The sequence below is a fragment of the Sus scrofa genome, chromosome 12 (assembly GCF_054392235.1).
Source record: "Sus scrofa isolate SSC_HxYL_T2T_F1_AM1 chromosome 12, Sscrofa_HxYL_maternal_Yorkshire_Landrace_v2.0, whole genome shotgun sequence".
Lineage (NCBI taxonomy): Eukaryota > Metazoa > Chordata > Mammalia > Artiodactyla > Suidae > Sus > Sus scrofa.
In genome coordinates this window covers 58,629,943-58,646,928 of record NC_139394.1, presented here as the reverse complement: position 1 = coordinate 58,646,928, position 16,986 = coordinate 58,629,943, and the positions used below count along the sequence as shown (strand labels likewise).

General features: G+C 61.3%; 1 protein-coding gene and 2 non-coding genes across 7 annotated transcripts; all 3 read left to right on the top strand.

The window, feature by feature from the left end:
* The first annotated feature begins 911 nt into the window (after positions 1-911).
* On the top strand, positions 912-15,589 carry PER1 (period circadian regulator 1). Of its 5 annotated transcripts, none has more exons than XM_013990055.3 (24): positions 912-949; positions 1,179-1,260; positions 6,439-6,855; positions 6,958-7,056; positions 7,143-7,297; positions 7,393-7,514; positions 7,613-7,814; positions 7,966-8,017; positions 8,150-8,292; positions 8,636-8,714; positions 8,798-8,904; positions 9,009-9,162; positions 9,249-9,357; positions 9,447-9,578; positions 9,781-9,886; positions 9,992-10,163; positions 10,284-10,414; positions 10,606-10,782; positions 11,286-11,507; positions 12,239-12,849; positions 13,251-13,437; positions 13,559-13,748; positions 14,049-14,199; positions 14,781-15,589. In XM_013990055.3, exons 3-24 carry the CDS (start codon positions 6,581-6,583, stop codon positions 15,036-15,038), a joined length of 3,834 nt encoding a protein of 1,277 aa, XP_013845509.3. In that variant the 5' UTR covers positions 912-949; positions 1,179-1,260; positions 6,439-6,580; the 3' UTR covers positions 15,039-15,589. The 5 variants fall into 5 exon arrangements, with proteins under 5 accessions (XP_013845509.3, XP_005657099.3, XP_084842195.1 ...); XM_005657042.4 differs by having other exon boundaries at positions 1,179-1,315; XM_084986069.1 differs by having other exon boundaries at positions 1,179-1,315; positions 6,409-6,855.
* Positions 15,590-16,020: 431 nt separating this feature from the next.
* TRNAT-AGU (transfer RNA threonine (anticodon AGU)) lies at positions 16,021-16,094 on the top strand. The gene has a single exon. It is a non-coding gene; the product is annotated as a tRNA-Thr (tRNA).
* A 396-nt stretch (positions 16,095-16,490) lies between these two features.
* TRNAS-CGA (transfer RNA serine (anticodon CGA)) lies at positions 16,491-16,572 on the top strand. The gene has a single exon. It is a non-coding gene; the product is annotated as a tRNA-Ser (tRNA).
* Positions 16,573-16,986: the final 414 nt, after the last annotated feature.

Genomic DNA, 16,986 nt, shown 5'->3' with positions numbered 1-16,986 from the left:
AGAGCCTTTTTACCCTTCATCTACTGAGTTCTTTACAGGCTTAGGATTCCCGCAGGCTCTTGGACCCGCCTTCTTTATGTGGGAGATCTGGGTTCAAATCATGATCCCATTAGAGACTAGCTTGTTCTTCCGGACAGATTATGTAACCTCTCTGAATCTCAGTATCATTAGTGAGGCGGTGGGAAGTGAGCCGCCGCCTCTTCCGGCTTTATAAGAAGCGCGTGGCCTGGCCACAGAAAATAATCTGGGAGGTGGCTATCATCTTTTTGTCATCGTCACGCGGTACGGAGACCTGAAGACCGCTTCACCTAATGCTCACACCTTCCAGCTACTGGGAGTTTCAGGTCCAGAGTCCCAGCGCGGGGGCGCTCTTGTCACGCACGGGACGGCTCTCAAAGCGCCCCCCACAAAGTTACGGGCGCTCACATCTGCGCCTGCGCAGACTCGGCAGTCTAGGGTAAGAGTGTCGTCAAGGAAAATCCCCAGCTTCTAGGTAAACAACTTGCCGCGTGAGACCGCCTGCACGTGTCCTCTACAGCTCCGGAATGTCTCAGCCTATGAGAAAATTGGGAGGGCTGGACTGACGTTTGCGTCACCAATCTAGGCAGGCCGGGGGTGGAGTCACAGCCAATAAGAATTTCGGATTTGAGTGGGGGCGTGTCTTTCCTCAGACCTCCAATCAACGCGCTAGGGCGGCCCCTCCCGCACGTGGATCTGTCGCTTGGTAGGCAAACTGACCAATGAGAAGGTGACGGCGGCGGGCGGTGCCAATGGTAGCTGGGCGGAGGCGGGGGGGGCCCCGCACGCGGCGCGGGGCATGGGTCGGCGCCCTTAGGCCAATAAGCTTGAGGGGCGTGGCGTCCTGGTCGGCGGGCGAGGCTGAAGGAGCGAGTCCAAGTCTCCGAGATCCTAGTTGGGAAGAAACTGTACCGCGCGTGAGAGCCGAGCGGTGAGTGCTCCGGCGTGGTGGGGTGGGGAGCGGGGAGCGGCGGCGATTGGTATAGGTTTTTCCCGCGTGGCGTAAGGAGGAATGTTAATGCAGTACCGTGAAGGAGAATGTGTGGATATGTGATCGCCGCGGTGGGAGCGCTAGTGGTTGCAGGGAATAGGGGCCGCGAACTCAGTTCTAGAGAGAAGGGAGCAGGAATCACTGATTTAAGATCCCTCGCTATTCCAAGGTGCCTGGATCCCTGACTGCCGCGGGGAGGGGTTCGGAAGCGTTCGGCAGCCTGAGGGAGCTGAGACCTCTGCTCCCAGGAGGTACCGGACCCTTTAGAACCAGTGGGGGACGTTCCAGTGCGTGACTGTTGCTCGGGTAGGTGCCTTAAGCACTTGAAAGAGGCCAGGGCGGTGGAGGGAGAAGTTCTCGTCGTTGTTGCTTCTTCGGTTAAGGACGCCGTTTCTGTGAGGATGCAGGTTCTATCCCTTGGCCTCACTCAGTGGGTTAAGGATCATCAGCTGCAGCGTAGGTCGCAGATGCAGCTCGGATTCCTTGTTGCCCGTGGCTGTGCCGGTTGCTCCAGCTGCAGCTCCGATTGAACCTCTGGCCGGGGAACTCATGCCTCATTTGCGGCCAGCAGTAAAAAGGAAAAAAAAAAAAAAAGCAGGAGTTGTGAAGCTAGAGAGAGGCCCTGGTAGGGCAGGTGGGTGGGTACCAAGGGATTGACAAGGTGACTTGAAAAAGGGTGGTGTGATGATTTATGTGACCCTGAGCCAGTCACATCTTGGCTGTGGCTCTGGATGTCTTTCTCATGTGTAAAAAGAAGGGGTTGGGCCTCGGAGCCATCCTTGGGAGTGAGCGTGGGGTAGGAACTATTGGATCTCAAGAGGGAGGATGGATTTGTGCAGATTGGATGCACGTGTGTCTTCCTGAGTCCTTGGAGGGGAGGAGGCAGGAACTGGGTGCTCTGGTATCTGTCTGTACAAGTAACCAGGCCTGTGGTAAAGTGACCTGTGATGAGGTGGAGGAGTCAGGAAGTGGGGTTCCTAGCAGATCACTGGGGCTAGTGGCTGCCAGGGTGATCTCAAGGACTTTGTGAGAATATGAAAACTGGGACAATGCGATTTGAAGTGTGTAGAGAGTGCAGACTGACTGTTGGGGCGGGGGGGATGGCATCTGTGTTTCAGGCACCAAACTCAGAATGGGCTGGGTATTTGAGAGGCCCAGGTCCCCCAGAGGTGGTAACACCTCACAGGTTCTTGAAGGGTAAGAAGCCAGAACGACAAGCCATTAACAGAGTTCAGATTCGAATCCTGGGCCCCATTTGTTAAGAGTCAGAGAACATATTATGAAGCAACTTAGGCAAGTTTAGTAACTTCTGAGCCTTAGTCGGTCTTTGTGCAATGGGGATAATGATATCTATCTCACAGGCTTGTTCTGAAGATTAAATAAGTTAATGTATGTAAAGTACTCAGCAAAATGCCTGGGTCATATTTAAAAAAAATTTTTTTTAGCTAAAAAATATGGCTGTATGGTGACAGTAACAGGAATGGGTGAAAGATTTCTGTGAATGCTGTGGTTAGGGACTGACAATGCTCACATTCTTAAGCTTTTTTGCAACTTTTAGTGACTCCCTCCCTGTTCTCCTCTTCCTGGTTCTTCTGGGCTGGAGCACCAGCCCCAGTCCCTCATTCCTCTCTTTTATCCCTCCCCCAAGATCCAGGCCCCAGGCTGGGCCACTTGCTCTGTCCCAGTTCGATTTCCTCATCCTTGACCCATTCTCCTCCCTGTCCCTCCTCCCTCTCTCTGCTGCCATGGTAACAAGACATTCAGGCTTTGAAGGGGGCCTCAGGGAAGGAGCAAAGGTGCGTGTTCTCTTGCAGAACCTGGGCCTCCAACTTCCCCGCCCTGGCTCTTTGGGACCGGGCCAGCAGATGTGTACAGTCTGGGAGGGGGGAAAGCCAATGCCAGGAGCTGTAGGAACCAGCCGAGGGAGGGTGGATGCGAGTCTCCAGAAGAGAGCCTGGAGTGGGGGCGGGGGAAGCACCCCTTCCTCCTAATCCTCTCTCCAGGAATCCCTGGCTTTGGGACCGGACGGCTGTCGTTGGGTTGGGGGAGGCGCCCAGGCTGGGTGCATGTCCTGGGCTACCAGCCAAAAGAACATGATGTTCCCAAGTGCGCTGGCCGCCGCCCTCTTGGGCTGGCCGCCTCCCAAACCGCTGCCTCTCCGGCCTCCCTGCCCCACATTCCCCGGCTGCCTCGCCCCGCCCCATCCTCCGCTTTGACGTCACCGCCGTCTCCCGCCCCCTCTCTTCCATTGACGGCAGCAGGGCCTGGTTACTGTGGGGATCGGGAGGCAGGATCTCGGTTAGAGCCTTGAGAGCAAGTGGGAGCTGCTGGAGCCCTGGACCCTTTTGTCCACGCCAGAGAAAAATATGGAGGCGGAGGGCAAGGACTGCCTGTGTCGGGGGAGGTCACATCTAAAGCCCTGAGGAGTGCTGAGGACGAAGAAAAACCGTGTCTCCAGAAGAGGTGTCTGATAGGACCAGGGATTAGGCCACAGTATAGGAGTTGGGGGGACATTTTCAAGGAGAGAAGACTGAGAATCCAGGCTTCCGAATCCTTTATTTTGTGTTTTCTGGCTTTGTTTTTTTCTGGGTTATTCTTTAACCATCCTGTGTCCAGCTTTTACACAGAACCCTTGCCCTGGCTCCCCCCCACCCCCCACCATTGTCAGGGAGAGCCTAGGCCACGTGACACGGAGGGGCGTGCACCTAGAGCCGATGACGTCAGCAGCAGCCTGGGGCCTCTTCCCTAGCCATCCGGGGAACCCTGAGAGGAACTACCCCTCAGTCCTGGATGGAGGGGGGTCTGTGTAATTGCAGCTCTTCCGCGGCCTAAGTTGGCCCAAATTAGGACTTTGAGTTGTGCTCCCTGCCTCTGAAAAGAAAATTATAATTTTCAGCTTCTCCGTTGCTGAAGCCCCTCCCCTAGGTACCGTTTCAACACTCACGCGATTTGTGATCGCCTCCCCAGTGTCAGGTTCTCTCCTGGGGGCTGGGGAATACAGTGAAGGAGACAGATGATGAGGTACTTGGCTTTCTCTTCTTTCACTACCCTTTTTGTACTCCTGTGGCCCTGGCTTCCTGGCCCCCGGTTTTGGGGCAGCCCTAACTGTGGGTGGCTGCATCCTCAGGAGAGAAGCACTCGTCATCGTGTAGGCTGCCAGGAGACCTTTTCTCTGATTGGCCAGGGAGGCACCTGCCATTGTTTCCCTTCGCAGCCCCCGTTAGTTCTGGCTGCCCCTTCTATTGTTTGCCTCTTCCCCCCCTCCTCCACCACCCCACTTATAAGTGGACCCTTGACGGCTCTCCTCGTAGCCGTCCACAGGATTTGAAGTGTCAGAGGAGGGGATTGGGTAAAATGGCTTGATTATGATGAGGATGGAGAGGGGAAGCTGGGAAAGGCCAAGCTGGGTTTCTGTCTGTCCCTCTCCTCCCAGGGACCAGACGTCTCATCCAGTTTGGCCCACCTCCTAAAGTCTGCATTCTTTTTACCCAACCCTGGCAAGACCAAGGTGTCCTGTTCCGCAAGGCTAGTCAGTTCGGGAAATAGCCCTGTCATAAACACCTACTGTGGTCCGGGCAGTTTACCTCCCTCCTCTCTTTTCCATTATCACTGTGAAAGGCGTCCTGCGCCCATTGGCTGGGCTGTGCTGTCTGGGGCCCGTCAGCCCAGCGCCAGCACCCAGATCCACGTGCGCCCGTGTGTGTGACACAGCCCTGACCTCAGTGGGGGCCAGTAGCCAATCAGGCGCCAGGACGAGATCCCCAACCAATCGGGGGCGGGGCCTGCGGTTCCGCCGGCAGGAAGCCAATGAGGGGCAGTGCCTGGCGTTATGCAACCCGCCTCCTGGCCCCGCCGGGTTTCCACTCGGCTGCGGGCTGCAACGGCGGCGGGCAGGCGGCAGGAGGGCGCTCGCGCGGCCAGGTAAGCATAGCATCTCCGCGGCCACCCCAGGATCTCTGTGGCCACCCCCGGGGCCGATCTCTGGCCTCGAGTGGGACTGCTCCCACTTTCAGCCTGATGGGCCACTTTCGGCCCGGGAACTCAGACTGCACACCAATAATCCGCTTTCCTTGCCATTGTCCACCTTCTGTCTGTCCCCAGGGACCGAGGTATTCCTTGCAACCCTGTACTAGGCATTCGCATTCCTCACCCGCCCACCTTACCGCGAGCTTTGCCCCGGCTCGCAGTTATCTCGGCCCCACACCCGACCCTCAGGAGGCATACCCCCCGCCGCCTTTGTCACTCGGGGGTCCTTGGTTTTGTCCCAGCAACCCTCCAGGCTTTCCGCGCGCCCCAAGCTCCCTCCTCCAATTCCTGGCCCCGCGCCGGCTGTGATGTCAGCCCGGTTCGAGCTGGAACATCCCGTTCCCTGTGCTAGTTCCTGCTGTTGGCCACAGCCTTCCTTTTTCTCCTGAAGCTCAGAAAATGCTTTGGGGTTGGGGGTGTGGTCGGACGGGGATTAAGGGAAGAACTATTTGCTGGCTGTGGTGCAGCCCTTGCTTAAAGCTGAGGGTGTCTACTTTGGATGGGGGTGTGTGTGTGGTGGTGGGGGATAGTGTTTAGAAAAGTAGGGGACCGAGGAGAGAGGATTCCTGGGTCCCTAACAATGGCAGGCGCCGGCTTCGGTCCTGGGGGTGGGGAGAAGGTACAGCGGCCAGAGAAGGAAAGGTTGTGCTGTTTTGATCAGAATGACTGGGATCCAGGCCAGCGCTAGGCTGGGGGGCGGTGGTGGTGGTTTTGCCCTGGGGAGGAAGGCCAGCCTCTGAAACCCCACGGCTGCCGCTCTAACTATGGTCACCTGGCTCTCTGGGGGCTGGGGATGTATGAGAGGTGGGGGACCCCTGGTCGTGCCTGCCAGTGTGGGAGTGAATCGTTCCCCCAGCTTCCGCCGAGAAATGGGGGAGGGGTCGCCCCTCCCGCCCTCTCGTGGGCCCTACAGCAACCGCTGAGCTCAGTCGCTGACGTCGGTTTCCCTGGCGACCGCGGCGGCGGCGGAAGCGCGTGGTGGGGCCGCGCACGTCTCCGCGCATGTGCGGCGGGGGTGGCACCGCCCTCGGATAAAATTAGCCCGGAGGCCTAAATATAGGAGGCCCCCGGCTCACCCCCTGCTCTGGGGCATTGGTGTCCCAGGCAGAGTGGGGGCTTGGGGGGAAGTGTCCAGGCTTTGGCTTGCAGCCGTCGTTCTAGTTGACTGTTTAGGTGCTCCTTACTCAGGCCACGCAGGCAGCGTATGTGGGGGAGGAACCAAGAGAGGCCCCCTCCCGCTTGCAGAACCTCCTGCGGGGACGGGGGACAGAAATTGCCGAGGCTGCGCATTGGAAGCCTGGGTTCCAGGAGCGTGAAAGCCGGCAAGCGAGGGGCTCATTGAAGCGGGCAGGTGTTGTCAAGTTACAGCCCAGTTTTCTCTCGTTCCTTCTTGGTCTCTCCAGGTGCTGGCTGTGATCGAATTTCTCAATCCTCTGAGGCTTGAGCCTCCCACTTCACTCCCCTAGTCAGGCCTCCTGGCCCCCTTGTGCATCCGTGGTGGCCTCTCTGCCCTCCCTGTTCTCCTGCCCTCCCCATGGCCCAGACATGAGCGGTCCCCTAGAAGGGGCTGATGGGGGAGGGGACCCTAGGCCGGGAGAATCCTTCTGTCCTGGAGGGGCTCCATCCCCTGGGCCTCCACAGCATCGACCTTGTCCCGGCCCCAGCCTGGCTGATGACACGGATGCCAACAGCAATGGCTCCAGTGGCAATGAGTCCAATGGACCCGAGTCCCGGGGGGCATCACAGCGGAGCTCACATAGCTCCTCCTCGGGCAATGGCAAGGACTCGGCCCTGCTGGAGACCACTGAGAGCAGCAAGAGGTGTGTAGATTCTGGGAGTGTCTTGTGAGCAGGCTGGGTTGGGAGAAGGCCCGTGCTCCTGGCCCCTTTCCCCTCATCTCGGGCCTGTTGCTTCTCCCCTAGCACAAACTCTCAGAGCCCATCCCCACCCAGCAGTTCCATCGCTTACAGCCTCCTGAGTGCCAGCTCGGAGCAGGACAATCCATCTACCAGTGGCTGCAGGTTTGTGGGGTGAGGGCTGGGGGAGGGGGAGGGGGGCCACGCTCAGGACTAATGCCTCTACCCCCCCTCAATTGTGCGCCCTGCAGCAGTGAACAGTCAGCCCGGGCAAGGACCCAGAAAGAACTCATGACGGCGCTGCGGGAGCTCAAGCTTCGGCTGCCACCAGAGCGCAGGGGCAAGGGCCGCTCTGGGACCCTGGCCACTCTGCAGTACGCGCTGGCCTGTGTCAAGCAGGTGCAGGGTGAGTGGTGCTCTCTCCAGGGGCAGTGGTCAGGTCCTGGGCTTCCACTGTGAGGCAGTCACCTCACTAAATGCCCCGCTGCCCACATGTTGCAGCCAACCAGGAATACTACCAGCAGTGGAGCCTGGAGGAGGGCGAGCCTTGCGCCATGGACATGTCTACCTACACCCTGGAGGAGCTGGAGCACATCACGTCCGAGTACACGCTTCGCAACCAGGTCAGCGCAGCGCGGGCTCTGCGGCCCGAGGCACGTCCAGCCCCACCCGCACGGTGCCGCAGCCGTGCTCACTCGTGCTCACTCTCTTTCTTACCTAGGATACCTTCTCCGTGGCTGTCTCTTTCCTGACCGGCCGCATCGTCTACATTTCCGAGCAAGCAGGTGTCCTGCTGCGCTGCAAGCGGGATGTGTTCCGGGGTGCCCGCTTCTCAGAGCTCCTGGCTCCCCAGGACGTGGGCATCTTCTATGGCTCCACTGCCCCCTCTCGCCTGCCCACCTGGGGCACGGGGGCCTCGGCAGGTGAGGTCCCTACGTGCTTGGGGGGAGGGGGGAACAGTCCCCAGAAGCACCTGTCCCGAGGGGCCAGGGGACCCAGGCTTTGCCTTGCTGGGTCCTTCTCAGCCCGGGGCGGGTGGGGAGCTGTGCTCACTGCCCTCTTGGTCTATTCCAGGTTCAGTCCTGAGGGACTTCGCCCAGGAGAAGTCCGTCTTCTGCCGCATCAGGTAGGCGGGGGACAAGGGAGCAGACCCCTTTCCCTTCCCGGCCCCCCACCCCCCTCTTTTTTGCCGTGTGGGCTGTGACCTTGAGGTGGAGGGTGGGTAACAGACCTTAATGCCTTCTTCTCTCTCGCACAGGGGGGGTCCTGACCGAGACCCGGGGCCTCGGTACCAGCCATTCCGCCTCACCCCCTATGTGACCAAGATCCGGGTCTCGGATGGAGCCCCTGCACAGCCCTGCTGCCTGCTCATCGCAGAGCGTATCCACTCCGGTTATGAAGGTGGGCCCGGGGCCTGGCCTGGTTGGGGCAGGAGGAAGGGCGCCTCTTCTGGGCTGGGGGTGACGCGGGCCCTGAGCCTAGAGGATGCGGCCTCTCGGGATTTTGGAAGAGAGAAGGCACTGAGGACAAGGGTTTGAACCCCCGTGTAGAGGGCGAATTCGTAGGTGGGCGCTCCGAGCCGGGAGAGGGCAGAGCGGAGCCCCGCGCACCTGTTTCCTCACCGACTCGGGGTGCACAGGGGCTCCAGGCCACATTATAGGCCAGGGGGCCCGAGGCAGCGTGGGTCCCTGAGGTGCTGGATTGTTGTGGGCGGAACCCAACGGCCCCCCTTTCTGTGCTTCAGCGCCCCGGATTCCCCCCGACAAGAGGGTCTTCACCACACGGCACACGCCCAGCTGCCTCTTCCAGGACGTGGATGAGAGGTGAGGCCCGGGCCGGGCGGAGAAGGTTGTGGCTTTGGCCAGGGCAGTGGCTTTGGTCACTCTGATGCCTCCTCTCACTTCAGGGCCGCCCCCCTGCTGGGCTACCTCCCCCAGGACCTCCTGGGAGCCCCAGTGCTCCTTTTCCTGCACCCTGAGGACCGACCCCTCATGCTGGCCATCCACAAGAAGAGTGAGTCGCTCTCATCCTGCTCCTCCTCGCGGCCGGCTTCAGGGCTGCCCTGTGGTCGGGGGGTGCCCAGCCCTCGGCCTCACTCCGCTCTCCGCCCCCCGCAGTCCTGCAGCTGGCTGGCCAGCCCTTTGACCACTCCCCTATCCGCTTCTGCGCCCGGAACGGGGAGTACGTCACCATGGACACCAGCTGGGCTGGCTTCGTACACCCCTGGAGCCGCAAGGTGGCCTTTGTGTTGGGCCGCCACAAAGTACGCACGTAAGTGGGTCGTGCCCCAGAGCTGGCACTGGAGGGTGGGACAGTGGGAGGGGGCAGGGCTCAACTCACCCTTCCCCACCCCGCAGGGCGCCCCTGAACGAGGACGTGTTCACTCCTCCGGCCCCCAGCCCCACTCTGGCCCTGGACACCGATATCCAGGAGCTCTCAGAGCAGATCCAACGGCTGCTCTTACAGGTGAGGGTGGCGAGGAGGGGCTGGGGAGGAGGAGGAGGGGGCTGGGGTGCAGGCTCCGGACGTCTAACCTGTGGCTCTTCCTGTCTCAGCCTGTGCACAGCCCCAGCCCCACGGGGCTCTGTGGAGTCGGCCCTGCCACTTCCCCGGGTCCTCTCCTCAGCCCTGGCTCCTCCAGCGACAGCAACGGGGGGGATGCTGAGGGACCTGGGCCTCCTGCCCCGGTGAGTGTCCCTCGCCCACGTCACTGCTGTAGTCTCCTGTCTCCTTGTCCCCAGAGTCAGCACTGCCCGCCCCTGAGGAGCCCGGCCTCATCCGCCTCCTTTTCTTTCTTGCGCTGCCTCTCGTGACCTCCACGCCTGCCCCGGGGCCCCCTGAGCTGGCCAGGTCCCCCAGTGCTGCCCACCGCCTTGTTGTGTTCCACAGGTGACCTTCCAGCAGATCTGTAAGGACGTGCACCTGGTGAAGCACCAGGGGCAGCAGCTCTTCATTGAGTCCCGGGCACGGCCCTGCCCCCGGCCTCGTCTCCCAGGTGAGCTGCTGCTGTCTGTCTGACTGTCCGTCCGGGTGAGGCGGGAGGGCCGCCGGGTCCCTGACCTTCATGCCAACCAGAAGAGTTTTTCTCTTTTGGGCGCAGCTACGGGCACATTCAAGGCCAAGACTCTTCCCTGCCAGTCCCCAGACCTAGAGGTGGAGGCGGCCCCTGCTCCAAGCCAGGTCCCTCCAGCCTTGGCCCCTGAGGAGGCTGAGAGGAAAGACGCCTCCAGTTGCTCCTACCAGCAGATCAACTGCCTGGACAGCATCCTCAGGTAGGGCCCTCCGCCCTCCAGGCAGGCACCTCCCCCCCCCCCCCCCCCCCCCCGCCCGGGTCCTGGCCCCGCCCCCACCCCGCCCAGGCCCCGCCCTCACATCCCCTGGTGCTTCCCCAGGTACCTGGAGAGCTGCAACCTGCCCAGCACCACCAAGCGCAAATGCGCCTCCTCCTCCTCCTGCACCGCCTCTTCGGCCTCCGACGACGACAAGCAGAGGCCAGGCCCCGTGTCTATGGGAGCTAAGAAAGGTGACGACCGGGGCAGGCCCTGCTCCCATCAACCCCGTCCCTGCACTCTGGTCCTGCGTCTACACTGCTGTCTTTGCCCCACACCTTCCTCCAGCCTCCAGGCTCCTCTCCCCTCAGTCCTCCCCCTTCCCTGGTCTCCTCTCCCAGGCTCCCTGGGGCCGCGGTGGTAACTGGCCCGTCTCTCTGCACAGATCCGTCGGCAGTGCTGTCTGGGGAGGGGGCCAGCCCTCAGAAGGAGCCGGTGGTGGGAGGCAGCCTGAGCCCGCTCGCCCTGGCCAATAAGGCGGAGAGCGTGGTGTCCGTCACCAGTCAGTGTAGCTTCAGCTCCACCATCGTCCATGTGGGAGACAAGAAGCCCCCGGAGTCGGGTATGGGCAGTCGGGTATGGGCGAGGCTGAGGGCCAGGGCCCGGCGTCAGGTCCCCAGCCAGAGCCCCCTTCCGCCCTCTGGCCCCCCTCGTGGCGAGGAGGCGGCCTCCGTCTCAGATCGGGGTGCTGCTTCTTGCTTTTCCCCTGCTCGCCGGCCGATGCCGCTTTGTCCCCCATCCTGCTTTCTGTGTCCTTTACTGTCACCGAGTCGGGGGTGCTACCCACATGGGCCTAAAGACACGGCTTGCTGGAAACCTCGAAAGGGCGTGGGGGCACTGACCCAGAAGATGAGTGCGGGGAGGGCTGCCCTTCAAGGGGGGGGGCCCTCCTAGGCTTGTGCCGCTGGACGGGACTGAGGACCTTCCTTCCCTGGGACGGCTTTGCACGGGGAGGAGGCCCCAGAGCCAGTCCTCGGCGGGGAGGCGGCCGGGCTTGGCCGTGGGGCTCCGTGGGGGCCGTGTGACCCCAGGGGTGGTTCTGACCTTTCGCCTTCTCTTCCTCAGACATCGTCATGATGGAGGACCTGCCTGGCCCGCCGCCCGGCCCGGCCCCCAGCCCCACGGTCGCCCCTGACCCAGCCCCAGACGCTTACCGCCCGGTGGGCCTGACCAAGGCCGTGCTGTCCCTGCACACGCAGAAGGAGGAGCAGGCCTTCCTCAGCCGCTTCCGAGACCTTGGCAGGCTGCGTGGACTCGACGGCTCCTCCACGCCCCCCTCAGCCCCTGGTGAGGGACGCCCCTGAGCCTGCCCCTGCCTGGTCGAGGACCAGACTGGCGGAGGAGGCGATCTCGGGGGAGAGGCTTCTGCTTCGGGGACGGCCTAGGGACAGGCCCCTTGCTGGCCTCTCCCCGCTTGGCCAGGGGTCCGGGCTGGAGCCAGAGGAGGGCAGCCTGGGGAGCGGCCCTGAGAGCCAGGCAGAGGCGCTCTGCTCCACGTGAGCCACTGTGGGGGCCAGAAGCAGCGGGTCGGGACTTGGTCGAGGCTGCTTCAGAGCCCGGTGTAGCCTGGCAAGGACAGCAGAGCGACGTCAGGTGGGGTCCAGGCATCAGGCAGCTGGTGGATGGACTCGGGACTCAGGACTGGGCTTGCCCACCCGTCTCCGCTCCATGGTGAGCGTGGCAGAGCAGGGCCTGGCTGGCACTGCCTGCTGGAGTTTGGCAGAGGGACCTTGGCGGCCCCAGCTGCTGCCCGCTGTCTGCCAGAGCCTCTGTTTCCAGCATACGCCCAGCACGACCCCTCCCGTGACCTTTCCTCTCTCCAGCGCCCTGGCCCTGCTCTCTGCCATTGTCCTTTGAAGGCTCCCCTGCCTCCCCAGAGTCTCCCCTGTTATGCGTAGGCCAGGGAGCCAGGCGTGCTGGCAGCCTTCGGCTGCCCTCTCCCTGGTCAGAGTGACAGGGCCGGGCAGGGGCACTGAGCCCTGCTTTAGGGCTGCGCTCACCCTCGTCTCTTCCCGCAGGCTGCCCCCATGGCCCTGCACCCCCCAGCCGCCGACACCACTGCCGATCCAAAGCCAAGCGCTCACGCCACCACCAGACCCCTCGGGCCGAAGCCCCCTGCTGTGTCTCCCACCCCTCACCTGTGCCATCCTCTGCCCCCTGGCCCCCCCCACCAGCCGCTACTCCCTTCCCAGCTGTGGTCCAGCCCTTCCCCCTCCCCATGTTCTCCCCCAGAGGCGGCCCCCAGCCTCTCCCCGCCGCCCCCACAGCCGTGCCTCCTGCACCTTTTTCTGCCCCCCTGGTGACCCCCATGGTGGCTTTGGTGCTCCCTAACTATTTGTTCCCTAACCCATCTTCCTATCCCTACGGGGTGGCCCAGGCCCCCGCCGAGGGGCCTCCTACTCCTGCTTCCCACTCCCCGGCCCCGTCTCTGCCCCCGCTGCCCCCCAGCCCTCCACACCGCCCAGACTCTCCGCTCTTCAACTCAAGATGCAGCTCTCCGCTGCAGCTGAACCTGTTGCAGCTGGAGGAGCCCCCTCGTGTGGAGGCGGGGGCTGGAGCAGGGGGCCCTGGAAGCAGTGCTGGGCCCCCCGCTCCCAGCCAGGAGGCTGCTGAGCCAGAGGCCAGACTGGTGAGCACTGCGCCCCCCCCCCCCAGCCCCGCACGCCCTCTTACCCCCCTCGCTCTGCCCCTCATGTGCCTTCCTGCCTGCATCGCCAGGGACTGGAGTCCCGGGGATGGAGACCCCAGCTGAGTTTCTGAGGCAGGAACCAGCCTCATCGGTGAAGTGGGCACAGTCCTGTCTGGTGAGGACGTGCCAGTACCTTCTGAGAGCGCATCTGCCACTTGGAAAAGCTCCAGCGTCACGTCCCTCCTGTCCGCCAGCTCTCTCCTCACTCAGCCTGACCCCGCTGCCATGGCGTGGGCAGAGACCTCTTGGGTCGGGGGTGCCCCCAAGCAGTGGCAGCAGCTGAAGGGAGGTCTCGGTGTTGATCCCTTAACCCCTCTGTGTCCCCTCCCCTGACCCCGCAGGTGGAGGTAACTGAGTCCTCCAACCAGGATGCGCTCTCGGGCTCCAGTGACCTGCTGGAGCTGCTGCTGCAAGAGGACTCGCGCTCTGGCACAGGCTCTGCGGCCTCGGGCTCCTTGGGCTCTGCCTTGGGCTCGGGGTCTGGTTCAGGCTCCCACGAGGGGGGCAGCACCTCAGCCAGCATCACACGTGAGTGCCCCCCGCACTTCCCAGGGTAGGACAGCCTCGGGGCGGTGGCGGCCTGGGCCTGTGGGCTGGACCTGAGACCCGGAGGGAGGCCTGACTGCCGGCCGCCTCTCCTGCTCTGCAGGCAGCAGTCAGAGCAGCCACACGAGCAAGTACTTCGGCAGCATCGATTCTTCCGAGGCGGAGGCGGGGGCTGCCCAGGCCAGGGCTGAGCCCGGGGACCAGGTCATCAAGTACGTGCTCCAGGACCCCATCTGGCTGCTCATGGCCAACGCTGACCAGCGCGTCATGATGACCTACCAGGTGCCCTCCAGGTGAGGAGCCCGGGAGACCCCCGCCCCGCGGCGGGGAGGCTGGCCCACCCTCCCTCGTCAGCGAACCTGGGGCTTTGTTCCTGGCCTTCCTGTTCTGTCCCCTTTCCCTGGGAACCCCGTCATCAGGCCCTCCCCAGCTGAGGGCAGCTTTCCTGCTCTGGGAAGGCCTGAGCTGCCGGCGCCGGCGGTGCTCCGGGCAGGAGCGTGAGGCGGTGCATGGGGACTTGCAGTAGCGGAAAGACGCCAGCCGCGAGGGCTGCAGCTCCCATTCTCTGCCTTCTGAACCCCTTACCGGAGCAGGGACATGGCCTCTGTGCTGAAGCAGGACCGGGAGCGGCTCCGGGCCATGCAGAAGCAGCAGCCTCGGTTCTCGGAGGATCAGCGGAGGGAGCTGGGGGCCGTGCACTCCTGGGTCCGGAAGGGTCAGCTGCCTCGGGCTCTTGACGTGATGGTGAGAGGCGAAGTCTGGGCCAGGAGGGAGAAGAGAGAATTGAGCCTGACTCCCCCCCCCAATATCTAAGAACACTACTTTGTTTTTTAATTTTTTAATTATTTTTTTCTTTTCAGGGCCACATGTGCGGCATGTGGAAGTTCCCAGGCAGGCTAAGGGTTGATTCGGAGCTGCAGCTACTGGCCTAGGCCATATCCATGGCAACACCAGATCCCAGCCACATCTGTCACCTACGGCACAAAACTGAGCTCCAGTTGAAAGGACAGAGGCTGAGGGCTGATCCCTTCATTGTTCCTGAGGTTCAATCTGAAGGATAGTAATTCCACTGAGTTTGCTGCTGGGTTTTTGTAGGTCTTTTCTGGCCGTTCCTGTGCCGACATACATTCTGATTGTCCCCTAGTGGGGTCTGGACCCAGAGTACAATGCGTTTTCCAATCCTTCCCAGCCCATGTGCATTCATGTGGACGAGTGTTTTTTGGAGAAGGTTTTGGCAAGTCCCCATGGGCTGGGGAGCAAGGGGAGCTGCAGCGGCAGGTCAGCAGTGAGCACCCTGCCTGACTCAGTACCTTTCTTCCTCCAAGGCCTGTGTGGACTGCGGCAGTAGCACCCAAGACCCCGGCCACCCTGATGACCCGCTCTTCTCGGAAATGGATGGACTGGGGCTGGAGCCCATGGAGGAGGGTGGCGGCGAGGGGGGTGAGGGTGAGGGTGGCAATGAGGCCCGCGCCCAAGCTGGAGCCGGAGCCTCAAGCTCTCAGGACCTGGCTATGGAAGAGGAGGAACAGGGTGGGAGCTCGTCCAGTCCAGCCTTACCTGCCACAGAAGATGGCACCAACTAGACTGCATTCGGGAGCCACCCCCGGGCGTGTGTGAGAAGCTTCTCTCCCGTGTCGCAACTCTCCGCACTCAGACGTGGCTGGACCAACTGCTAGAAAAGTGCCCCAGCTTCTCCTGCTGTAGGGGGCAGGACCCCCGTCGCCGGCCCAGCATCCAGGGGCTGCCTCTGGCCTCCTAGGAGACAAAAGGATGGAATTCTTCAGCCCAGCTCAGCCTAGAGAAGCCTCCCTCCCCTCCCTAGTGAGGAGCCCAGCCTTCCCCTGGACACGGTTGCGGACAAGCTGAAGTGGTCTCTCCAAGTCCCAGCTGAGCCGGAATCCCTGGCCCCGAGGGTTGGGGCTGCACTTATTTATTGGGGAGATGGCCCTCTCTCCCACCTCCTCCCCAAGTGTGAGGGCGGGGGCTGGAGGCCCAAGCAGGACCCAGCGGTCCAAACCCCTAGCTGCTCCAGGGTGGGGGAGGTTGGTGGACCATGGAGTCCCTGGTGCTGCCCCTCAGGTGGGACCCAGACGTTCTCAGCTGTACCCTCTACCAGTGGCATTTGTGTTTTTGATATTGTGTCTGTTATTATTTTTTAATACAAAAAGAAAAAAAAATACTAGGACTTTGTGGAATGAAGTTTGGGGGTTGGATGAGCTCAGGGAGCTCTTTGTGGGGAGGTGTGGCCCGCCTTCCAGAAGGTTGTAGTGAGAGTGAGCCGTTCCTACCCCTAAGAACCCCATCCTCCTCTTCGCACCCTTTCCAGCTGAGGAGGCAGGTGAGCTTAGGTGGCTAAGGGACAGGGAGCCAGCGCCCGTGCACAGTTGAGTTGGCCTCCTAAAGGCGTGGGAGAAGGGAAGCTGCTCTGAGCCTGGGGAGGGGAGCAGGACTCTGGAAGGGGAGACTCACTGAAGCCCCGCAGCAGTTTTTAACCTGTCAGGTGGTTTTCATTTACTGACGCCCCCAAACAGCTGATCTATATCTAGACAGAATGCATACCTTATAGGCGCCGTGGCTTAGCTGGTTAAAGCGCCTGTCTAGTAAACAGGAGATCCTGGGTTCGAATCCCAGCGGTGCCTAAGGTTGGGGGTATATTATTGCCGCAAAACGGTGTCGCATTTCTGTCTCACCCTCAATGAAGCTTCTTACCGAATCCATTCCTATTTGAGGTTCCGTTACTGTGCACTTTTTCTGTGCATTTGGAGGCTCACCCCAGCTTTCTTGGACTAGAGTGCCGCGACATATCTTCGCCTGCCTTTAAGGGTATTGGGATGTGCAGTAAGATCTGGGCCCATTTTGTGCCGTGGTCAGGAAAAAGAGAATCAGAAAGCTGCCTCTTCCATAGGGCTGCTGACCGCCCGCGCCGCCAAATAGAGGCGCACGCGCACTGGCATTTTTCAAGACAGGCGGAGCCGACGCGAGAAGCAGGCATGTTGATAGGCAGCTATAGTTGCGCAGGTCCAGGGCCACACGTGGCTGTGATGGCCGAGTGGTTAAGGCGTTGGACTCGAAATCCAATGGGGTCTCCCCGCGCAGGTTCGAATCCTGCTCACAGCGCCACTGCTTTTGGGAATGGGTGCTTACTACCTCAGTGGAAAAAGCAGAGTTTTCCAGTGCCGATCTTCCCTTGGAATAAATCCCACTTTTTTTCTGAGACTCGGGGATTCAGCCACACATGACCGGTCCACGAGCGCCCTCTTGTGGGCCTCAAAATCCTGCCTCCAGAGGTTATGTCCTCCAAAAACCTTTTCACTGCCAATTTCAATTCAAACCTCCAACAAACAGGTGGTTTCTCAATGCAATTTGCAATCATCACGTCTCCCTGTCCATTCAACCTCCAACTCTCCTACAGGACTTCATTTCTATTCACATCAAACCATTAATCCCTTGATCTTCCTTCAGCTTTATCTCCTCTTTCACTGAATTAAAAAGGCATTCCAATAATCAAAACAGTATGGTACTGGTACAAAG